The 26,799-nt window shown below is 37.4% G+C and overlaps 1 protein-coding gene across 1 annotated transcript in view; it reads left to right on the plus strand.

Annotated features, from left to right (window-relative positions):
- Positions 1-408: 408 nt before the first annotated feature.
- LOC133649948 (junctional adhesion molecule 3B-like) overlaps positions 409-26,799 on the plus strand; it is a 97,037-nt gene continuing 70,646 nt past the window's right edge. The window contains exons 1-2 of the mRNA XM_062046665.1: positions 409-425; positions 655-761. Coding sequence (XP_061902649.1) covers positions 409-425; positions 655-761 — 124 coding nt within the window. The remainder of the gene's footprint in view (positions 426-654; positions 762-26,799) is intronic.

A 26,799-nucleotide genomic window follows, 5' to 3' on the forward strand; every position in this document is an offset into this window, starting at 1 on the left:
ATATATATATATATATATATATATATATATATATATATATATATATAATAACACATGAAAACAAGAGGGAAACACAAAAGGATGACACAAGCGCACAGAGCTCCTGCCAACAGTAGCCACTACATGCAACTTTGTGTTTTAACTAAGTTAATTTTTTTGTTTTGTGCTTTACAAAAATCTATTTTTATTTTTCAATTACTTTGTTTTAGTATAATGTGCAATGTATACAAATTGTTTCACAAAAATAAAAATATGTGAAAAAAACGCTTTATGGGGGTTGCAGTTTCCCTCTCATTAATGATGAATTTAATTTTTTTATTTTTTTTTACAATATGCATAAATCCCAATAATTAGAAAAGAAGCTGCAAAAATGTCCTTCGTGCTGTACTTCGAACACCACTGCTCTAAATGCAAGGCAGCACAAGGTAGTTAAAAAAAATCCTCCCACATTGTGTCAACAATAAATTGTCAACGTGAGTGATGCTTTGAGTCGCTATGGTAACCTAATATACGTAATTCACCCCCCCCCCCCCTCTCTGTCGCTCTCTCTCTCTCTCTCTCTCTCTCTCTCTCTCTCTCTCTCTCTCTCTCTCTCTCTCTCTCTCTCTCTCTCTCTCTCTCTCTCTCTCCCCCCCTCTCTCTCGCCCTCTCAAGCCCACATCAAATCTCTTTAGGCTACTTTGCTCACAGCCAGCATAGCATCGACTCCAAGATGGCGAAAGCACGCCTGGTTTGTCTCCTGACTCTCCTCTCAACTCACTGTAAGTACCAAAAACCCTTCAAACCCACCGGAATGCTCACATTGTGCCCCTTAATTGTCTTCCCGCAACAACATTGACGTTACGTACAATTTACTTCTCCTGCTTCTACTTGGTCGCCGTAATGGTGTGCCGTTTTTTTTAAAGGCTTAAAAACTCACACCGGACTGACAGCGAACTGGCAAAGTGTGAATTAGTGTTAAAGAAAGATGTAAATACAGTCGCCATTTTAACTTTTTTTGCGGCAAGAGCGGCGTTTAAAGCGGCTTTGGTCCAGTTTATCGAAGCTGTCGTTTTCAGTGACCCGTGGAAAAAGTTTGTGAAGTTGAGAGGACGACGTGTGAATTAAAGATGGTTTCGGGACGTGCCGTTAACTATTCATCGTGTTGGACGTAGTGATGCGAGATAACGGTTTGTCCTAAGGCGGAATAAACGCAAACTGACCGCGGGAGGAGCCGGCCCCCCTCTCCTCTCCCCTGTCTCCTCGCCTCTTTGTGGAGCTTTTCAAACTACATCGGACACGCTCAGGCCCGTTATAGCCGTTTTATCAGCGGCATTGATGCGCACACACCTGTGGAGCCGAGCTGTTACATTTTTTACATTCACGCAAGTCACCATTTCCAAATACGACCTTAGAAATGCAGAGTGATAGTACCGAATTACACTCCTTCCAGAATGCACTTGTTGCTGCGTCATGCAGTCTTTGAAGGTTGTTATTAAATAGGTCATTATAACCGTAGGCGCCGATATACATTTCTGCCAGTGGGTGCTCGGTGTGTGTGTATTAGTGTTGTCCCGATACCGGTACCAAAATTACTTTTCGGTACTTTTCTAAATAAAAGGGACCACAAAAAATGTCATTATTGGCTTTTTTTTAACAAAAATATCTTAGGGTACGGCTGCACGGTGAAACAGGGGTTGGTGCATGTGCCTCACACTACGAAGGTCCTGAGTTCAATCCCGGGCTCTGGATTTTTCTGTGTGGAGTTTGCATGTTCACCCCGTGACTGCGTGGGTTCCCTCCGGGTACTCCGGCTTCCTCCCACCTCCAAAGACATGCACCTGGGGATAGGTTGATCGGCAACACTAAATTGGCCCTAGTGTGTGAATGTGAGTGTGAATGTTGTCTGTCTATCTGTGTTGGCCCTGCCATGAGGCGGTGACTTGTCCAGGGTGTACCCCGCATTCCGCCCGAATGCAGCTGAGATAGGCTCCAGCGCCCCCCATCCATCCATCCATCCATCCATTTTCTACCGCTTATTCCCTTCGGGGTCACGGGGGGCGCTGGAGCCTATCTCAGATACAATCGGGCGGAAGGCGGACAAGTCGCCACCTCATCGCAGGGCCAACACAGATAGACAGACAACATTCACACTCACATTCACACACTAGGGCCAATTTAGTGTTGCCAATCAAAAGGACAAGCGGTAGAAAATGGATGGATGGATCTTAGGGTACATAAAACATATGTTTCTTATTGCAATTTTGTCTTTAAAATAAAATAGTGAACATACTAGACAACTTGTTTTTTAGTAGTAAGTAAACAAACAAAGTCTCCTAATTTAATCTTCTGACGTATGCAGTAACATATTGTGTCATTTTCCATTCTATTACTTTGTCAACATTATTAAGGACAAGGGGTAGAAAATGAATTATTAATCTACTTGTTCATTTACTGTTAATATCTGGTTATTTTCTGTTTCAACATGTTCTATCTTAACCTGACTCTCACCAGACCCTTGTAGTCCACTGAGCTCCACACAAGGGTCTGGGCTGGAGGACAATGCAAACTCCTTCAAGATAGCAAAAAATAATGAAACAATCAGGATCGCCGGGCGGGATTTCATAGATGTGACGTAGCACCGAAGCGACTGTTTGATTCAAACAACAATGGCGGCACTCAACCCACGCTGCGTCATGTGCTGTCATTGATTCTGCTATTGCAACTATTTTGTCAAATCTATCGAATATTAATTATTTTAAAGATGGGCAGAGAACGGTTTTGAAGGCATGTATTGGTTGCAAGGATGTTTTGGCTCTTCCTCCGACCGGGTTTGGAATTCCCAGCGTCGCTCTCATTAGCGTCACGGATTGATTTCGATGTGAGTGGTTGAAGTAGCACGTCATTCAAGATAACGGACAAGTGGTTTATCCATCCATCCATCCATTTTCTACCGCGTATTCTCTTTTAATCACATACAATTATTTTTTTTTACAAGGCCCCTCCTTCTGAAATACATCTCCTATTGAGAACCCCCAGATCCTTGTGTGGAGCTCAGCGAACTACAAGGATCTGGCGAAAGTCAGTTTAGTTCTATCTACACTTCTGTTAAAATGTAATAATCACTTATTCTTCTGTTGTTTGATACTTGACATTAGTTTTGGATGATACCACAAATTTGGGTATCAATCCGATACCAAGTAGTTACAGGATCATCGTGTGCAGTGTGTTTAAAGTCAAGATGAGTGTACCATAAGTTAATTACATTTAAATCTTGGTTAGGCTTTTTTAATTATAGACTATATGATTTGGGACTTATTTATTATGTAAAACGGACCAAACTCGCCACAAAATTACCAACAACAAGATTGATTTTTCAAAAATTATATTAAAAGATCGAAAGTCGCCATCAATCCCACATGGGTGCTCTGCATTGACCGGGCCCCGAAGCACCCACGGGTTCGGCGCCTATCTACAGTACAACTACACTTGTACTATAGATTCTGCAACAAGTAGGTTTTGTGTGGCCTTAAAGAAGATTTTGTTTGTGGCCCATTTTAGTGTTTAATATCACGTATTTATTATTATTATTATTATTAGTAGCAGTGGTGTGCCATCAGATTCAGCAAGGCCTTCTCTGCTGGCCTAACATCACCAAAAATCATGATCATAGTTAAAGATAAATGCTCCTTCCAGCGCTGTTATATTTAGGTTATAGAGTTTTTATCCAATCAAAATTCAGCTAGCTTATGTTGCCATGCTGTACCAAATCTGCCCGAAGCCTTCAGAATCAACCATACTGGCTGCGTGGGTTCCCTCCGAGTAGTCTGGCTTCCTCCCACCTCCAAAGACATGCTTTTGGGGATAGGTGAATTGGTAACACTAAAATTGAGATAGGCTCCGGCCCCTACTCTGTGTCCCTAAAAGGGACATGCGGTAGAAAACGGATGGATGGATAGTAAGCTAATTTGCTTTATCACCTTTAACACGTTTGGATAGCTTAATTTAAGTTGTTTACACACAGCTAAGTAGTTTTATGTCTTGCGTTTTGTTCCATTGCTTTACACAAAAGTAACCTTAAGTACGTGATTCTGGCATACTTTTAAGTATTTTGATTAGATAAACAGTATTCATCCTGTGAAAGAAAATATTAGGATTTTCAGGTATATATAAGTGGGTACACAGCACATCTTGGTTTATCCTTAGTTCAGTCGCCAAGTGCTTGCTCATGTGGGGTTAAGTTGGTTTTCTTTAATACAGAGTATGAGGAGTGTATTTCTTGACTTTGTCAATATCTAAAGGATGATATATAGTTAAAATCGACTTGTCTGCAGTAATAACTTCATATTTATGGTTTGGCATATTTTACACTCTCTGGTTTATATCTATCACACACATCTTGAGGCATGTGTGGATCGAAATAGCGATCAAAGTATATATAGACGGGGGCTGGTCAATATTGCTAAAAACTGTAGGGTTTTATATCGGTCGATATCAATAAATATTGATATTTTTTTATGATCTATCAAAAATAAGAACCAGGACAAACATATTAGATGTAAACATTTTTATTTAAAATGTAAACATCCTCTGATTATAATCACCACAGCTACAGTATCAAGGAAGAAAAGAAAGGAAATGTCAACACAACCATGGAAAGCACTCAATCAACAATCAACACTTAACAATAACCTCTTAAAATGAAGGTGCAAAATCGGGTATATGCAAAAAATGCTTAATAAAGTGTAACAAAATAGTGTAAAGTGTGAAAATATAAGCATAGAGAAACCCGAGAAGAACTATTTTTGGAAAGTTTTGTGCCAGAAAGTTATGGCTATGCTCAGGTGAGCGCGGCTATGTTGGTCCACATTGGTTTGACTACGGTCCGTATACAAAAATAAATAAATAAATACCATACTCTCGAGGTAAGTTTTCCTGTTTTATCAACAATGTCTTTGCTCTCTGCAGCACTCACTTTTAGTTTCACTTCTCACTTCATGTAAAGAATCAACCATGAGACAACAATATGGTGCAACCAAACGTGATAGTTGATACTGTTACCTGATTGGCTGTTAGCATGTCACTGACACTGATCAGTGATCACTGGCTGCGTTCCTCAGTTACCACAGAGTGAGTTATTTTGTTCATGCAACCAACCTTGCTTCTCAACTTTCCCAACCTTGCTTCACAACTTCCGGTTTATTCCGACATTGCAAAAAAAAAATTATCGAACGTTTTATCGAACGCATTTTTGATATCTATTACGTGTCTATTGTGATATATTTTAATATTGTTTTATCGCTCAGCCCTAGTAAAGACATACACTAACTAATCTCCTGTGATCATTCCTGTGTATGAAAAGCTTATTCTTTACGACAGTTGAAGGTTAAAAATGTTTTTCTCCTATTTTCCTTTCTCCTTTTCATTCAATACTTTAAATGTTTTCCCCCATGTAAACCTGTGACAGACATTTTTGGAGGGGGTCAGATAGCTGCTGAAGAATTAAGAATGTCTTTTGTCTTGCCTGAAAGAAGGGTGGGGGGCTTAGCCATGTGGTGCACTGGCTCTAAGCCAGCACTGCCTGAGTCTTTAGAAACAGTTTGAATCTGGCTAGATTGAAGCTTGACAAAGTCTGTGTCAAAAAATACTAATAGCCTCCAATAAGCCATGATCCTTCTAATTAATAAATGACACATATTTTTGGAATCACACTGCTCCAAATGATGCTTTTACACAGCAAACAGAACATATTTGTCTTGTTTCTGTGTTTGTCAGACGTGTTTGATATTTGCAATTCAATCTATAGATTTCTATAAACTTAATGGCTGCATTTTCAAAGTGAAGGCTAAAGTCAGTGTGACTACACATATCTGCAAAATATCATCACAGGCATCTGTCAACGGAGCAAAAGACACAGGCCATTGTTATTTTAAGTGCACGTTACAGCAGACTTTCCAATCTGACCTAATGGAAGGCATTGGCATTTTGCATTTTTGGCTTACGTCTGAGCAGTTTCACTTAAATTACTCTAAAGAAAACTGGTGTATACCTTAAGAGGACTTCCATTTTAACCCTGATTGCCAAAATGTTGGGGAAATATGTGAGAGTTTGGAAGATGCTCAAAGTAAATTAGTATTTGATACCACAATTTCCTTTGTCGATATAGATACCTAAAAATTTCCACGATTCTTGATACTTGTTTGATACCACAATACAAAATAAATACAACTAAAACCATGTATTTTGACATTCACAACTTTAATGAAAACTGTTGTACATATTTTAAATTGCAATACTTCTGTATCTTCCAAGAAGTAACTACATTCTACAACATTAAAAAAAGAACAGCATTCGCCTCCAAGTATCTCAAAACAACAATACTGTGCTTATGAATATGTTCATAAATAACAACAATAATCAACTAGTTTACATTCTAAAAAGAACATAGCGCGGAACCTTCAATACCTTCAATATTGTTTGCGACATTCTCTCAATATAGCGTGACCTCATTGTGTAATTTGTAATGAAATATACTAATATAAATGCTAAAACATATATTTAAAGACAAGTCTGCATTTTTATTCATTATAAGAATCAAAATTTAAGCCATTTCTCCTTAAGTTATGCCTTTTTTCAAAATATTGCTGTTTTAAAAAAAATATATATTTAATTTCTAGAATGAGGCCACACTTTACCTTTCTGACAAAATAAGAGAAGCAGTGGTGTTCAAACTGTTGCCAAACAACAGAAGAGTGTCTGTCCCTGAGGCCTTGTTCACGATGCAGGTCAATTCCAATTGTTTTTCCCATATGTGACCTGTATTGGATTTTTTCATGTCAATGTAAACAGTGCAATTCCGATATTTTCAAATCCGACCCAAGCCTTTTTTGTATGTGGATATAAATCAGATGTGTCTCCGATGTGACTGCAGTCTGAATGATCAGGCCGCGTTCATCCGACCAATACAGTGTGTAATCAAAAAGCGATAAGCATCATAGTTATTCGCCAAAATAAAGGGTTGCAAAATAAATAGTTGTTGACAAATGAGCCAATAACAGGCCAAAAATAATAGGTTTTATGAGCTCATGTCAATGTTCCACCACTCCTGTCTCTGAATATTCGCCCCGACGCTCTTCAGGGCGGACGTCAAAGCAAATGTCTCACAATCTGCGAGAGCCAAAAAGCTTCTATGTGCAATAATTCGTTAGAGAAAATGCTGATTTTTTGAATTTTATTTTTAACCTTTATTTACCCAGGAAAGTCCCATTGAGATTGATTGTAAAAATTGCCACAAATGCGCCAGGCCTGAGACCTACTAGAATTGGAGCTACTGTATGTTTACTTCTGTAAACACTGCAACATGCACATGTCTGCATGTGGGTCAGATTGCGTTCACATTAAACATTCCATTTGTGAACGACTACATAAAAAGATCGGATTTGACAAAAAACTCTCAATTGGACATGCTACCCTGCAGTGTGAACATAGCCTAAGCTGTGTTTTCTTAGCACTTAGCGATAAAAGTTGGTGTTGCACCCTGGGCTTGTGGTGGCGGATCTCGGTTCTCGCAAATGACGCAAGATACACCTCTTTCACTTTTAATATGTACCTCTACATGCTAAATATAGCGACAAACTGACTAAAATACATCACAGATCAATCAATCAATCAATGTTTATTTATATAGCCTTAAATCACAAGTGTCTCAAAGGGCTGCACAAGCCACAACGACATCCTCGGTACAGAGCCCACATAAGGGCAAGGAAAAACTCACCCCAGTGGGACGTTGATGTGAATGACTATGAGAAACCTTGGAGAGGACCGCATATGTGGGTAACCCCCCGCCCTCTAGGGGAGACCGAATGCAATGGATGTCGAGTGGGTCTGACATAATATTGTGAGAGTCCAGTCCATAGTGGATTCAACATAATAGCGAGAGTCCAGTCCATAGTGGGGCCAGCAGGAAACCATCCCGAGCGGAGACGGGTCAGCAGCGCAGAGATGTTCCCAACCGATACACAGGCGAGCGGTCCACCCCGGGTCCCGACTCTGGACAGCCAGCACTTCATCCATGGCCAACGGACCTGTGTGTCTCCCCCTCCACAAGGGAGAGGGGGGAGCAGAGGAGAAAAGAAAAGAAATGGCAGATCAACTGGTCTAAAAAAGGGGGGCTATTTAAAGGCTAGAGTATACAAATGAGTTTTAAGATGGGACTTAAATGCTTCTACTGAGGTAGCATCTCTAACTGTTACCGGGAGGGCATTCTAGACCTAGCAGATAATTTCTGCTAGGTCTTATTTTCTGGCAAACCAGGTGCTTCTTAGGTGTGTTGTGAAGCGGAGTTACGCCACACCTACAGTTATTGAGCAAATATAAACTTGGACTAATACAACATTGACTCTTGTGGGAAACATCAGCTCCGTTTTGCATTTGGTGCAGATTTCACTGCTACAGCGAAGGATCTTAAACAATTGTTCGGTCAAATTGACACATTGCTTCACTTTATCTTTGTTTTCACTCATTATTGTTAATTGTATCCAGTTGGAGCCACCTCTTTGCTTATGATAGCTTTAAAAGCTTCCCAAACCCTACACATAACCGTGGTGTTCGTTGGAGGTTAATGGTTATCCATTACATCACACTCTTGAAACATTTGTCCAATTTGGAGCCAAGGGTAAGAGGTTTTATCATTGTTTGGCATGTGTGGTATAATCGTTTGGCGAGACAGAAGTTGATAGACCTAGAGATGACTGCTGATAGTCGCTCCCTTAGGAGCTGCATGTTGTAAGATGTTTCCTGACCCACCCAAAGCTTGGGAGCAAATGTTTGGAACACTCTCTGAATGGTACGTAACGGCCCCCAAGGGCAAGTCACATACAGTCTTGACATTTTACTGCAAAGACAGTAAATGGCCACGTGAGATTGGGAAAGTAGACAAACAGAAAGAAGTCCCTTGGTGTTTTGCATTTGTTTGTTACAAGTCAGGAGTTATTCATATCAGAAACACTTGAGTGCCAATCGGCTCTGGCATATTGACATTTTGCTCTTGGCTCAGATGTCACAGCAAGGGAGGAATTTATGAATTGCTTTTGGCTTATGCTTAAAGAGTAGTCTTCACTCAAGTCAATATTTTTTTCTACAAAACTGAACCATTGGTGACTGATCCTATAAATCCGCAAAGTTAGTCATGAATATTTGGGCTCCAGGGTTAAGTCAAGACGGCACACTGCTGCTTACTCTGAAATTGCCTGAAACAGCTGAGCAGGAGTGGGTGGAGGTGTTTCAGGCAGTGATGCAGGCAGGCACAACCAGAAATACCCACAGCGTCCCTCCCAAACCTGAGAGTCCATGTTAGCGAAGGCAACATTCCAAAGAGAAAACACATGAAGGGCCAAAGACTCCTCCACTATCTGTGCTACAAGCATAACCACCTGTTTGCTTGAGAGATAAAAGGCACCGATGTTTAACTATCAGAGGTCATAGCAGAAAGCCGTGGAAGCTGCAAAGAAAGCTCAGAACTGTTGGTATTTGGAAGACATGCTTGCTGTGTAATGCTAAGGCAGTTTTCAGAATTTTAATCACTGTGAAGTACAACAGTTGTTGAAGTTGAAAAGCAAAAACATGAACACATTTTTATTTTTTTTATTTAGTCTTTTGGAAGACAATTTGCTCTCCTGGCATCTGCCCTCTCTTTACCCCCTTCAACAATTTCCTCTCCATCTGTGCTATTAGTCTCATTCCATACTGTTTCTATTGTTGTTATTTTGGTCGTTACAGAGCCAATCACAGTAAATAGCCACGCAATCTGCTTGGCCTGAATGTGTTCATGGTCCAACAATTGCATGAGCCTTTACCTGTTTCAAGTTTCAAGACCACCCCTATCAAAGAACCATAAACAACTACAAGAGACACCTATTTTTCATATGTGCTTACATGGTTTTCAAACTTCGGCTTCAGCGTTTATGTATGGGCTTATTGATGTTGTCATATCAAATGAGCATTATGACGTTATTGCATGTAGCTAAATCTTGTACACGTTCTGGGTGTGGATTGATGAACTGGGGCGTTATAGTATGCTACTCAGTCAGCTGTGGTTTCTTTTGTCATGATTCTGATTCGACAAAATGGGCCAGATGTTTTTATGTTATGTATTTTTGAAACTATCCACGATTCACGTTTTCTTTTAAAACCCTTCAGTAAATATCACTGGTTAAGAAAAGAGAGAAGTTAATAGCTGCCCTGTTTTGAAGAATGATTTGGAATAATGACTCGAATAGCACACTTGAGCTTGTTTGTTTTAACACAACATTATTGTTCAAGTCTTAGGCCCCTAGATCAACAAGATATTATCCAAGATTCCACTGCATGAGCTGCCCAAGCTCATTGCAGCACAAATGGCTTCCTGTTGGATGATGTTTATCTGTTCACAAGCTCCCTGGAGGGTGGAAGGGCAGTCATCCTGCTTGTGTGTCTACTGGATACTAACGGATCACATCAATAGGTCAAAAGAGGCCACCATTGATCAAACATTGGGATTCTATTGGTTAGTGAAATAATTAGCTGTTTTAGCCACGACAAGGCTGACACAATGAACATCACAAAGCTCAGCGACTCTTGCCCTCTTGCTTGAAGCTGAGCTCCCACTGACAGTCATAACCAGATCATTGCTCTGGATTCATCTTTTGTTTACCAGGCTGTATGAAAGGGGCAATTATTGTCTAAAAATAGACCACAAGGCAGACCTATGATAAGCTCAGGTGTGAGTCACAAATTCATTCCAAACCACTGAGTCCACCTGGATGTTTTTATTACAGTTTAATCCGTGTATGTTGACAATCCGCATATATACTCATCAAGTCCCGATCTATTGTGTTCTGCTTCGCCAATAAAAATCTAAGGTTGCAAACAGGAAATAAAATTGCTTTTCCAACTCAAATTGAAGGAAGCAGAATTTAAAATCCATTAAATTCCAATTAATAATTTGGTGTATTACAGTCTTACAATATATTCCTTACATGAATGTTTTACATATTTCATAGAAACATTATTAATATAAACCTCATGTTGACGTAAAATTTTAATTAAAGTACATGTTTTTTGACAATTGATAATAAAATACATTTTCTATAAAACATATTTGATGTATAATAACCTGAAATGCTATACAATGGTGAATAAATACTCTTTCACAGAATGCTTTACTTTATCCAAGTATTCAAAATGTAAGGAATTTGTGTTTAGTGTTTGTAAAGCGTTTTAGTACTTTGTTAGCCAATCTTCCTGTTACCGGGCTATAAAGAATCAAATGAATTAAATTCCACTTAGTTTAGCCACATTCTAATTAAAATACATTAAAATGTATTTGAAATTCCAGGAATTTTGCACATGTCTGCTGTTCAGTTCAAAATAAGAGCATGGCATTATTAACCTGGATTGTACAAAAATTAACAAAATGCATTTTTTTTTTTTTTTTAAAGATTGTTTGGAACTATGACGAAGGAGCAGAGAGGGATAAGGAGAGCCGGGAATAAAGAGTTACCTTGTTACAAGTTATTTTGTAAACAGACTATAACAAGCAATGTTTGGCGATACGTTAACTGAGACAGTATGATATATAACATTTGAATCAAAAAGCGTGTACAGAAACCAAGGTACCCTTGAACTAAAAAGGGGAGCCTAAGTTGTTGTGGTCATACATTGTCAACTGTTTTGTAAATTTTTACATTTAGAAAAACGGTCTGTACATGTTGACGTGTTGCATTATTGTTAACTTCACCATTATTGGTAAACAGTGTGAAACGACAGCAGGATTGAAATAAATACTGTCAAGTTACACAGCATTAAAACAATGACTGTTCAGTGCAATGCAAGCGGTCATCATATTGCAAGCTTTACTGTCATTGTTTTCAAGACATCCAATGAAATGTACTTAAGAGTTCTATTTGATAAGAGTATTTAATATCATATAAAAACACAATACCCAAAATGAAAATATGCACAAATGGAGAAAAAACTGCCATAGGTTCAGACATTTATTAGCAACCGTTCTCTTTATCGCCCTGGCAAAAGTCACAAGTAAATGTGCAAGCAATGGCTAGTGCCGTTCTTTTTTGTTTCGGTTATGTTGACACAATTGAGCCAACTTAAACGGTTCCACCGTATCATATTCTCATATGAGTTATTAGTGATGATTAACTGTGTGTGTTTCATTAAAATGCATCTTTTTGTTCCTAATGTACTGTTCCAACATTGAGGTATAACGAGGGTAACACTGCATCTAATTCACTCATTTTACCCAGAGCTCAAGTTCAGCTTGATCGCACTGCTGAATAGAGAGATAATCAGTAATTAGATTTTGGTTCGGATATGTTTTGCAGCAACTGTGTTTGTCTGCTTGATGAAGTTTGAAACTTATTTAACAGTATTTCCGACGTAATGGAAATCAGACGTCAGTGTCTATTTGTGGGACAACGATGCACTGTGGAGCACATGATGCATGGTATGGTGGACTGTGTTTCCCCTTTCATTATATCACCCAACCCCAGGAAGGCCAAGGTAAATCTATTTTATATAATATTTGTGCGGGTGTTTGTGTTGGTTTTGTCGGGCTAATCAGACTAACACTACCCCACCCTCAGTCCCACCCTCACTGACTGTGGGAAGAAGCTGGAGTGTTTACATTTTGATACAGTGGGAACCTCTAAGGTGCTGATGATAGGATGCTGATTTCTTTGAACAATAAAACTCCATACTAAACATCCCTTTCTAAAGTTTTGTCCAAAAGTTACAAATATCCATATATTTTATTATTTTCATTCTTTGTCCATCCTTTGTTTGATAAGGTCCGTGGTATGCAATGCATGCTTTTCAGTTTTGTGTGAAATCAGGAGGTTCATTCCCCCCACCCCAATTTTTTTTTATTAGAATTGCTCATTGGTACCTTTATTTTTGTTAGTCGTCCTTTCAAATGGGGATGTAACAATAAACGGTATAATGATAAACTGCGGTATAAAACTCCCCGTGGTTAGTATTAATTATCGTAAAACCGGGATTGATAACACTTCGATAAAGTCTCGGATTGGCGACACTGCTCATTTAATAGAGAAGCAAGCTAGCACAAGCTAGCTTACATGCTAACATGAATACAAGGTACATTAACCTCTTTCCACATTTAGAAACAACATACCCCAATCTAAGTTTATATAAACACATTGCTGTCTGAGCAACTAAGACATTTAATTGTTCACATTGCACCTACAGGCTGTGTTCGCTTAGAACAGAGAAGGAATATGACAACAGAAAGTGATTTGCGTGGCGTCACATAAACTGGACGTGATGCTTTCAACTGTTTTTTTTTTGTATAATTAAAAAAACAATAATTTTTACAAATGAAAACGGAAGAAGATGAACATATTTAAAAACACTCAAATAAAAATAATATGGCTTTTAAGTAGCCAGAACAATATTTTTATATAATATATTTATTCTGCCAAGAAAGTGTATTGTATGTTTTTGTATTTATTGTCCTCCTTTTTTTCATTAAAACTTGGTTATAAGTATGTATGAGTACTTTTTGAGCACATTCAACAATGCCAGGATAACAATGATAACCTTAATAATTTTGGTGGCAATAACTCTGATATGAAATTTTGATACCGCTACATCCCTAATTTCCAAAAGGTCAGACAAAAGTTGAATCGTGTGACAAATGTTAAAAAAAATGTATGTTATTTTTTTATGTTAATCTTTTTTTGTTCACTCGATTTCGCAGAATAATATGCAGACAAACCGACTAGTATGTTATGTACAATGTTTAGCAGTACGATATATTAAAGACAGTATATAAAAACAGCAAAATTTGGGTGGAGATTTTTGACAAAAACTAAGTCACATGAAAATTTAGTTTAAAGAAAACCCAGGCACAACTGGACTACTTTACAATCAACTTTGGTGGCAGATTACATTATGCTGACTAATCCAGTTTTGCACGACTATTTGATGGCAAATGTTTATCAATGCAGTACTGCTTTATTGGTTGTTTTACTATCAGTTGCTAACAGATAATGTAAATTGCACTGAATGCCGCAAAATATACCACTGACTTTTCATATTGAAGAACATATTACCATGCAGCCAGCCCTTCCAATGACTGCTCATCAGAGACTTGTTAAAAAAGAAGAGGAATACCTAAAAGGGATGCGATTGTTGGTATCTAGCTGCTTTAATGCACTTCCCTAATTCTGTCAGAAAACATCACCTGTGTCCTCATGGTTTTTAAAACTTTGCTGGGGATCATGCACAGAGGGAATAAACTCAGATGCAGGACATGCAGGGCTGTTGCCATATGTGTGTGTGAGGGCATACTTTGGGGTAAGTAAGTGCCTCAAATAGTTGTCAAGATGCCAGACATAGGCGACGTGTTTCTAGCATGGTGGCTGGCCTCTGTCTGAGCTCCAATAGAATGCGGGGCTTTACATGTGGGTCTGCTTGCTTTCTGTGTCATAGAAACTACAAGTGAAGGGAACAGCTATTTGGATGGATTGTCCCAGCCTGTGTTTATCAGTTTATCATTTGTCATCACTGTCGTAGATAACTCAAGCTGACATGTACTCAAATTGGAAAATCAGGAAAAAGAAACCGACCATGAAACAGTGAACATGCTACAGCCCATTTGCGGAAAGGGATTTCCTGATTTTTTTTTGCTTTTAAAGGTCATAATTGTGCTTAATTGTTTTTCAACCAGTTCCAAAACATTAAACCTCATGTCCTGTTGAGTAATTCTCAAATCAGCTCATTATGATCTTTGTTGTTTACCCTCACAAGACATTACCAGACACATTAACATAATAACCTGTCGTTAGCCCAGCGTAAAAATATGACCTTAAAAAAAGTGCTCACATAAATAAATTGTATATCTGAAGGCCAATAAAGGGTTATTAAAAAAAATAGTTTGAAATATTTCTCTTGTCGCATTGATGTTGCATGTGCTGCATGTGATGGCCACATTGAACATTGACTTGGCTGTATTCTTCTATTGCTTTTCCTTATCAAAATATTATGTGATGAAATCGGTTCATTCTTTTTTGAATAACCCTGTATACAACCACCTACAATCAAAAATAGTCTCTTAGGCGTTACGTAAAAGGTAAAATACTGCAGCCGGCATTTGGCGCATGATAATGTGTGAGTTTGTTCTGAGATGTGAATTAGAAAGAAAACAAAACTGCACTTTTTCCTCTCAACTAGGGTTGCACTATATAGATGGTCTAAAGTTGGCCGATGATAGAGCTTTTAATACTGTCGTGATAATGCCTGTTGCTGACACATTCTAGCTGTGTCAGAGAGAAGATAACTCAAATTAGCATGGCCAATTGCAGGGCACAGATAAACAGTCATTCACACTCACATTCATATCTATGGACAATTTGAGTTAGAGTTAAAGTTAGATGTTATTGTCAGTTGAAATGTTAAAAGATTTAAGGTAGTTTACGCTGGCAAGAAATGCATTAATTAGCGTAAAATACCTTTCTCTTCAACTTTCTCTCCTTACTTTTGCTGGGTGTCAACATGTTTAGGTGCGCGACCAGCTGATGCCCTTCTGGCAGGCGATTTAAGATTTATTTTTTTTCAAAATAAAGCAATGACAAACGTTTTTATGATATTTGAGCTGTTTTCCAAACTTATTATAGCCAATTGTACGTAAACAATAGACTATATACGGTACATCCATTCATACAATATATCACCTACATTTGTTTTCATGTTAAGTATTTTCATGAAGAAAAAAAAAAGAAACAACTTTTTTGAAGATGTGGCGGCATTAATTTTGCCGTGGCGTTGCGCCACAATCCTTTACATGTAGGGGAAACCCTGAGTAGGCTGCAATATAGATTTTAGGCCATATTGCCCACCTAAAAGTTGAACCCTGAATTCCCTCAATTATTCCTTTCTCCGATAGTGGGTTTAGCTAGACTGAAGCAATAATTGTTTGCTGTAGTTCTTAAGGGTCCTGCCCTTGAGCGGAAATGGATGAATTTCCACCTGCCTTTAATAGAGAACCTGTATCTCTGTACTGCTGACGAGTGTCTCTAAAAGTCGGCCCAGCTAGTCTCATGAATCCCTGTTTTCCAAAGCTCACTTTTGTGGAACAGAGGGACTGTCCAATTCAATCTTAGAACCTCAACACAGAGATTATGTTTTTTTTGCATCTGTGTGCAACATCTTTTGGGTAAAGCTTATTGTGGCTATAGTGTTCAATCAGCTGCTCAGATGGGCTGAGAGGGAGGGGCAGCCATGATCTGCTGGGATCCAAAACTGAAGGTCTGAGTCACAGCTGAAGTCACTGATGCTTCCCAGAAGATTGAGCTTGGCTTTTTGCTATTCAGTGCTAGTCATAGCTAATCAGGGCTGGGTCTGTTGAGCACACTCCCAAATAATTCTGTGCAGTCTGAATATTCCTTAGCAGGGCTATCAGGCTGATTAGCTGACTGACTAATTCATACAATAGTATGTCCAATGTGACTAATGCTTTAATTATGTTAATCTGTAGCTAAATCATATTAACTTATATTTTACAGTTTATTAATATATAATATATATTGGAATATATTAATATCAATTCTAAAAGAAACTAAATGCAATTTCTTTAGTGGTGTCTGTTTTCATACATTACAACCTGATTATTGACCTGGTTTCTGCACATTGTTAGTCACCAGGGGCTTCATTTATGAACATCGCGACGCACTAAAAAGTTATGCCAGCGAATGCTTGTAGGTAACTTTCACCAAATGTTATTTATTGAAAAATTCTATGTGGAATAGGTTGCGAATTCCTACGCACGTTTTCGACCATACGTAGAGCTCACGCAAATTTACGCATCTACATCAACAATATGATTTACCTGATTGACTGGACAATAAAGATTAAAAAAAAAAAGTTTTTTAAATTGATTTATATTTTTTTGAATCGATTAAGAATCGTTACAAACAATAATCGCGATATAAATATATGTATGTATATATATATATATATATATATATATATATATATATATATATATATATATACATATATATATATATATATATATATATATATATATATATATATATATATATGGGCAGCGCGGTGGAACAGGGGTTAGTGTATGTGTCTCACATTACGAAGGTCCAGAGTTCAATCCCGGGCTCGGGATCTTTCTGTGTGAATTTTGCATGTTCTCCCCGTGACTGCGTGGGTTCCCTCCGGGTACTCCGGCTTCCTCCCACCTCCAAAGACATGCACCTGGGGATAGGTTGATTGGCAACACTAAATTGGCCCTAGTGTGTGAATGTGAGTGTGAATGTTGTCTGTCTATCTGTGTTGGCCCTGCGATGAGGTGGCGACTTGTCCAGGGTGTACCCCGCCTTATATATATATATATATATATATATATATATATATATATATATATATATATATATATATATATATATATATATATATATATATATATATATATATAAAAATATATATATATATATATATATATATATATATATATATATATATATATATATATATATATATATAAAAAATATATATATATATATATATATATGTATAAATATAAATGCATACAAAAACACACATATATATATATAAATATATATACATATATACACAACAAACAACATATATATATATATATATATATATATATATATATATATATATATATATATATATATATATATATATATATATATATATGTATATATATATGTATATATATATATATATATATATATATATATATATATATATATATATATATATATATATATATATATATATATATGTGTGTGTTTAACATTTCCTCTTATTTTCTACGAACACACTTCTCCCGCATGCTTCCTCTTTTTCTCCATCTTACGGCTTACCACTCCCCCACCTTGTTGGTCCAGCACTGCGCAGCGGACTTTAAAGATGCAGTTAATTTTCCAGCCAATGCTAAAGGGCCAGAAATAACTAAAAAACGACACTCACCAAGTTTTCGTTTGATATGGTCACACATCACAACATTATTGTGAGGAATTTGAAAACGCAATACCGCGGTAGCTACAATACCATAACATCCCTATAAATAAAACATAATGCACACATACGATTGCACCATGTGCGATTTGCCAGTGAATGAACAGTGTCGCTGATGCGTGAGTTTATCGAAGTGCAATTATCAATGACAGTTTTACAATAATTTTATTTTGAAATAATACTGAATATCTGGAGATTTATTGAGGTTTATCGTTAGTCCACGTTAATCGTTATAACTAGGGATGATGTTTGATAAGAAATTATCGAGTTCGAGCCTATTATCGAATCCTCTTATCGAACCGATTCCTTATCGATTCTCTTATCGAGTCCAGATAGGTTGTTGTATATGGAAAAAAAACACACAATATTTGGTTTAACAAAAGCTCACTTTTATTATATAAGAAAACAATTTAATCTAATAAATAAATAAATATTGACTGTTACCCCCCTAAAAAAATAAAATAAATAAATAAATATTGACTGTTGCTACCCAAAGTATATTAAGTGGGATTTTTCAGAAAAACAAATATATACAGTAACACAAAAACAACCTGTCTCTGTGATCACTATAGGTGTATAAATAATAATATAGTGTTAAATAAAATCAGTCCCTTGGGCACAAAACCGAAAATAATACAGCTTTCCAAAAAGTGCAATTCTGCTGCTATTTGACATAACTGTTTATTATGATGCTTTGACATTTTTGCACTTTATTTCTTTATTGAAAGAAAATTCTATTAAGAGAAAAGTTGTTTGCAAATGTGGTTACAATGCTAAAAAATGAAAAGTTAAAGCTAAAAAAAGAAATACACTTTATTGAGTTAACATTATTTCTTTATAGGGGGAAAGATGTTATGAGCTAGGGAATATAACAACTACACTACCCAGCATGCAACGGGAGTGGCGAGCATGCGCGGTAGCCCCGAAAAGTGTTGTTGCACGTCGTCTAAACTAAGAATGAGGTTATGAGCACGCTGTGAAAGTAAACGTCAAGAACTCAGCCAACACGCCTCGTCTGCATTATTTATAATTAGACAGACAACACATATACAGTGTGATTTTGTAACGTTTACAAGGAAAGAAAAACAAAAGTTAAAAAAGGGAGATCTTGTCATTTATGTTGTGTATATATATATGTATGTGCTGCGGTTGTTTTAAGAACGTTGCGACAGCTGCCGTAAAGGAGGTGCGTTGCCAGCCTGGTTGCTATGTTTCCGGTTGGTCGTAAAAGTGTTGGTCATGTGTTTGTACCCTGCTCAAATCTCTCAGTAAAGTTATTCATTGGATTATACCTTTTGTTTTGAACTTTTATTACACCTTGGAGCACTTTTTCCCATCCATTTTTTTCCTGCTTTCGCCATCTGCGCCTAATGACTGAGCTACGTGATGTCATTTCTTGTGATGTCACACGGAGCATTTCTGGTCGGGACGGGATTCGTTCTGAGGGATTCGAATAAAGAACCAACTCTTTTTCTTTACTATAGTGGTCTCGATAACGGGTACCGGTTCTCAAAAAGGGATTCGAGTCCGAGGACTCGGTTCTTTTCTTATCGAACAATCGGGAAAACCGGTTTCGAGTATCATCCCTAGTTATAACCCTAGATAAGAGTATAAAATATGATTGAACCAGAAGAATACAAATAAAGATCACAAATTAGGAGAAACCATGTCAGCAAACTGCCTTTAATTCTTTATCATCACCCATTATTCTTGTCTCTAGTATAAATCACAAGTAAAACTATTTATGTCAACATCAGTCAGCCGGTCTAAGGCGTGTTGAAGCAGGGTCGATAATGGCCATTTGCTCCAACCTCTTGATGAATAGGGGTCTCACAAATTCACCACAGTATCCCCCCTTGAGGGGTTTTGCAATTATATGAGCAAATCTTTTTTAGGTGTTTGTCTTCATCAGTGCAAGTTTTTGGTTTAGCTTCTCTACCCAAAATCATCAGAGTAGCACTCGTTTGTCATCACATTCTAGAGAACAGTTATGTTTGACACAAGCAAAGACAGCAGGTGACTACGCTCGCCAGCTGTCCTCTATTTTAGCTGTGGAGCGCCTTGCAACATGTCCGTTGTTTCCACAGCCCTGGTTTGTTGTGAACAGTGCTTCTTTGCTTCCTGTAAAACCTGCACACATGGCGGCATAGTTCACGTCACAGACAGGGAAACCAACCGCGTGGCATGAAATGGCACTTTGGCCGTCTGATGCTTGAGTCTGGTATTTCCCACGGAAGGATTCCACCCTGAGCAGGTGATAGAAGCATGACTCCATGAGGGGGTTGGTGGGTTAGTGTGCAACAACTAGAGGCCTCAGATGGTTTGTCTCCCCAGCTGTTGCTGAAGTAACATTCCCTTATCCCACAACGCAGCTAGCCTACATAAACTATTTATTATTTGAAAGTCCTACGTCTGCCTTCGTATGCACATTTGTTGTCTGTGGCGCCTGCTTGTTTGAAAAGTCCCGCTTGGTAACTGCACACTTTGATGTCTCAATCAAATTTGGATGTTCAAGCAACTGTCTAATGCAGGGGTGTCCAAAGTGCAGCCCGGGGGCCATTTGCGGCCCGCAGGTATTTTTTTAACGGCCTCAGAGCACATTCTAAAAATATGATTAAAAAAAATAAAAAACATAAGTGGTATAAAAGAGCAAACAGGTGAAATGTAACAAGAACATGTTGCAATGTTGTCTCTAATAACACAAATCTGCCATGCAGGCTGTTTCTTTCTTTAAAAAATAATAATGAATCAAAATCAATGTCATTATGAATTATTGACCTATTCGAGGCTCCAATTACGTCACATTAAATATTCCACTTTGAGATATTTTTTGGGGAAAATGTTGCATATTTTGTGTTTGCCCTAAAAAAAACTATGTTTTTTTTCTTTAAAGAAGGGCCTAAAATAAACAAACAAAAAACATAAACAACAATAAAAGTTATAATTGACGGATAGATCTGAAGTTGATCTCGAGACTATTGTGTTAAAAGTAAACAGTAAAAAAAAATTATAATTTATTTTTTAACACTTTAATGAGTTTGAATTTGGAATTTGATTGATTTGATTGGAATTTGGAATTTGGATCCCCAATAATTTTAGTGGGACCTTTTTTTTAAGTGTCATTGCTCAAAAAATAATTAAAATCCATGTAATAATCTCAAATATTCCCCTTAAAAATGTTATTGGGTGACAATATTGCATATTTTGTGTTTTTTCCATTACAAAAATGGGTTTTCATTGACAAAAAGGGCATACAACTTAAATATTTACCAACTTTATATTGACAGATAGACCTAATGTTGATCGAGAGATGTCAACCTTGAATAATAATAATAATAATAACAACAATAATAATAATAATAATAAATAACGACAAATTTTTAATATTTTTTTGACCAAAACCCTTTGGGGTCCCCGGGATCAAGCCTGAGTGGAGGCCTAAATGTATATTAAAATATCAAAATGGCCCCCACTTGTTTTGATTTTTCAGTGTGCGGCCCTCAATGGAGAAAGTTTGGTCACCCCTGGTCTAATGAGTGGAGGAAGTTTAGTCCCATTTCTGTGCCAGCGTGTAATTTGGCATTGATGTTATTGCTTCCGTAAGTGGTTTGTTTGACTCTGTATGTTATGCTGATAAAAAGTAACTTTCGTCATTTTTACTCCCTTGCACGCTTTCTCCATTCCCAGTCATGAGTTGACAAAGTAGGAGCTTTAAATGACCCTTGACCTCCTAAACCACGCCTGCTTGTCAAAGCTCATGTCACCTGTGGCCAGACATCCCACACAGTTTCTAATTTTTGGTGACATCCTCATTCTCCACTCCTCTCAGGTCTCCCGAGTGCTTGATAAGGAACAATGATACACTCACAACTGCTTCCTACAACATTACACAACAACCAGGCCATAGTTTGCCTCACAATCTTTTGTCTGACCCGTTCAACTCTTTTGTCATTTGTGCTGATCAGCTGGATTAGTTTTCTCACAAACTCACAATCTGAACTTCAGAATAGCCATTACAAATACAAATTAAGTTTCATTAGATACTTGTATCACTACATTAACACATGTGTGACAATTAGTATATTAAATGTGATCGGTGTGTAATCATATCCACATCTCAAGTTAGGATGTTCATAATAAAAAAAAATGTGCAATGACAAATACCTGAATTTACCTGATATACTTGAATTTTTCCCAAAGGGGTGTATTGAAAAATCTATCTATCTATCTATCTATCTATCTATCTATCTATCTATCTATCTATCTATCTATCTATCTATCTATCTATCTATCTATCTATCTATCTATCTATCTATCTATCTATCTATCTATCTTTATATAATAAAGCATCTTGTATGTCGAAATGTTTTTACAAATATGTCAGTGATTACTTTGCTTTTTGTCATTAAAAAGGCACTATAGGTAGGAGGCCACGGGGGCACTATAAATATGAACTTAACATTTTCTTACATCTATGTGTTCTGAAGCCCTAATTAACTTTTGTGTACAGAGGCTAAAAGTACAAACTTTAAAAGGTTTGAATGACGGAAAATAGGTTAAAAGGTTTCAATCTTTAATTGGTTACCACTTTTTAATTAGCATCCTTTTTTGTTTACTCAACAACATTCTTGTTCAAGAGGCTAAGCCATAAACGGGCCTGTGTTTAGTCACTGAGCAATGAGTACTGCTTATTGAGAGATTTTAATTGTGTAGCTTCTCATTCCAGTTAGTGTTTTGTTTGTTTTGTACAGTTATTTTTTGAAAGTACAATACAATGCACAGTGTTTCCTACAGCAGTGGTCCCCAACCTTTTTGTAGCTAGCTTGAAAATTTGTCCCACGGACCGGGGGGGTGTTTATTTATTTATTTATTTATTTTCATAAAGAAATACAATCATGTGTGGTTACGGACTGTATCCCTGCAGACTGTATTGATCTATATTGATATATAATCTATATATTGTGTTTTTTATGTTGATTTAATAAAAAAAATTAAACATTTTTTTATTTTTATTTATTATTATTTTTTTTTACATTTCTTGTGTGGCCCGGTACCAATCGGGGCCGCGGCCCGGTGGTTGGGGACCACTGTCCTACAGAACTGCTGTTCAATTGTGTCACTAGCAGTGGGTAGGATTGTCTGACTTACACTCCTTAAAGGGATATGTGAATTAACAGTGTTTCCCATAAACTGCCAAGATACCTGTGGCGGTGGGGGCGTGGCTATGGGCGTGGTCACCATGACATCATCGGTCAATTTGCATAATTTACTACAATGATATGATTTTCTCTAAAAAGGCTCAAAAAATGTATACTTACTAATTAATAATAACAGTTTTGTTTTAAACGTCCATCCATCCATCCATCCATCCATCCATCCATCCATCCATCCATCCATCCATCCATCCATCCATTTTACAGTATAATTACAAAAGTTTATGCACATATTTATATACAGATTTGAACAATAAGTTATTCACTGAAATATATTAATTGTGGTTCTTACAAAAAATATATCTTATAAAAATATAAAAGCTAAAATGTCTCTTAAAGCTCTGCCCCTTTAATTAGTGCATACTAAATAATTTAACTTTAGCCTACTACTACAACCATATTATTTACCAGCAACATAAAGTGAAACAGAGGCAGAGATGTCCTGCCACAGTCAGTAACAAATAAACAGAAAACAGTAGTGGTGGTAGATAGACACAAAGCTTCATCAAACATCTGATCCACTGAACAAAGAGCTCCAAAAATCTTCATCCTACACTTCTCCTTTGTAAAGTAAATCTGAACAGCCGATATGGGCATCTACATCAACTATATGATTTGCCTGAGAAGCTGGACAGGACATAAAAAAAAAAATGGTTGCGGCCTTAATTCTTTCGTGGCGGGCCTCCACAAATAAATGAATGTGTGGGAAACACTGGAATACATGTTAGAGTCTCTAAAAGTATACAATGCGACCAGAAAAAGTTGTGAGATTCTATCTCTGGAGGCTATTTTGAAAAAGAGAATCTAGAAGAGTTTAGTTTTCTTATTCAAGATCGGCTAAGCCGGAGTAGGACCCCACATGCAGAGCAGAAAAAAACCAACTAAAAATACTAAAGTGTAAATAGCAAAATCAGATAACAATAACAATAAACACAACAGGGCATCACAGGGACTGGGCCACAGGGAGAGAGAAGCGTGTGGAGCCAGATCAGAGGAGATGTGCACGATTGGAAAGGGGAACCATCAGTAAATCTACTGGCGGTGAGCAACAATACTGGAGAGTTTTAGGCTCAATCCCAACACACCCCCCTCACCCTACTTTTTAGCCCTATCCCTACATTTTGCAGTGGTGTCCCAATGAATATTTGCATTTAGGGGTAGTGGGCATAACAAGGAGTAGGGGGTATGAATCTAGCCCTTCAGAGTGAGGCATTTCAGATGCTGACTCGCTCAGGTAGTAGGGCCAGAGAAAAATGCACAATTTCTGCATAAGTTATATAATGTATTACATGTTAGTTTGGAACGTTAGTTTGTAATGTTCGCCAGCTAGCCACGCTAGCTAACGTTAGGCTAAAATACTAAATAATAATACTAAAATATTAAAAGTTTAAAGCTTGCGAATGTAAAAACATTAACGTTACATATCTTCAAAAAATTCACAAGAGACAACAGTCGTGGATGGCGACTTCTTCTACGTGTAGTTCTTTGTTTATTCATCAACCGAAGCATGATGAATGTAAAAAACGATTTCAGCTGTTAACTCCATTGCTGTCGGGTTTGTTGTGTAATGGTGGGACTATACGGTTATACACTACACCGCTACTAATAAACAACCGCAGTACTAATGAATTAAGAAAGGTACTACTGCCTTTGGAAAACACTCGTAGTTATTTTTCATCCACATGTGCTGCCATGCGGCAGTGACGTTGCTGAGCCGAAGCGGGTGCATTCGTGTGTCAAAACGCACACACTGAACGCATACAATCATAATAAGCGTCCAAAAGAATAATGTCAAAATAACAGCAAGTCTACTGGTTAATAAAAAGGGTGCGTGAAAGGCAATATGAAGTTATTTGGGCTTCAGAAATATCAATAAAAGTGACGCTTTAAACACGGAAGTGCCGCACTGCTTTAAAACATACCTCGCCAAATGTGTCATTAGCATTACCACTGTTGCTTCCAAATTAGGTAAATATTTAAATTAAAAACATTCAGAACTGCACAAGGAGTTTAAAGCGCATCAGGTAGTATAGTTAACAGCTTCCCCCATGCACATATACAGTAGATACGAGACACGCATACAGCTGTTTGGCTTGTTGAAAACTATTAGAGCAGTCCGAACCGCCCACGTAACGTAAAATAATGCAAGTAAATTGACTGAATTTTATAACAAATTCCTACTTTTTCATTTGTGTTTTATCTTTAACAATGTGTATTTTACCTTATACTTGTCTTGTCTGTGTACTTTTAGCCTTGTTTTCAGTGTTTACTAATTATTGTATTTGTCTTAAAGCACAGCTCAATATTGGCATCCATAAATCATGAAGCATTCAATACAATGTCAATAAAGCTTTCTATTCTTTTCTAACCTAATTCTATATTATGGCAGGCTGTGTCTCTTATGTAAAATTATTGTAAACTATTGTTTGAGTGGAATAGGAAAAGCCCAAGTGTTTGATGTGCCTTTTAATTTTAATTCCAATCTTTTAAAATTGTTCTTTGGGTGCAATAAGAAACATATGTTTACTCATAAGTTTTATCGTAAGTGTTCTGTTAAAATGAAGCAACTATTGACATTTTTTGTGGTCCTCTTTATTTTGAAAAGTATCAAAAAGTATTGAAATACATCACGATATACATTTCGGTACCAAAATATTGGTGTCGGTACAACTCTAGGTGGGACGTATGTGCAAACGTAACTATGTAGTCGCTTACGTGCCCGAACGTAAACTATGCAGTGACGTAGCAAGTGGTGTCCCAATTCCTAGGGAAGATTACAAAGCTCTACCCCTTTTTACTTAATTTGGAGGGTGTAGTGGTAGTTGGTGGGAGCTAGTGGTAGTGAGTGAGGGCTAGGTGCAGTGAGTGAGAGGGTGTATTGCAATTGGGCCTAGGTAGTGTGGAGATGATGAGCATCTTGTGTGCGCGCGGGTGGCTACGCCTGGTACTGCAACAAAAAAGAGATAGATCATGTCAGATAATGACATAAAGTGCATTGGAGTTGTGTTAAGAAGCAGGGTGACAATGCACTGTTACTGTATGTATGTACTGTACAGAGCTGTAAAGAAAGGCTACATTCACAGTCCCATTTTAATAACAACTAGCGCCAAATCTATTTGTGGCAGTCAAAATTTGAAACCCAGCTACATTGTAGTGTCGTATGACGAGGGCTGCACATTTCTGGAAATTCTGCATTAATCATGTATAAAGGCAGATTAATCGCACAATTTATTTTGATTTCACATGCTCCTGTTACCTGAAAGGCAGAGCAGGTTGTTATACGGTCAGTGATCAGGTCAATGTATATGTCAGTGCAAAGATGATTGAGGACAATTAGACGGTTGTGCTCGCTGGCTAATTTCACCACAGAATACACATACTGTAGACCCAAACTGTTAGCAAGGGTCAACTAATGCAATTGCTGGTACTGCGAGCTAAGCCAGATGAAATCACTGAACTACTTTAACTAATGTAGTCATTTATTGGACAAACGCACAAAAAACGCATACATGATTAATAGTCGGCAGACTTG

Source organism: Entelurus aequoreus, linkage group LG05, assembly GCF_033978785.1.
Source record: "Entelurus aequoreus isolate RoL-2023_Sb linkage group LG05, RoL_Eaeq_v1.1, whole genome shotgun sequence".
NCBI classification, from domain to species: domain Eukaryota; kingdom Metazoa; phylum Chordata; class Actinopteri; order Syngnathiformes; family Syngnathidae; genus Entelurus; species Entelurus aequoreus.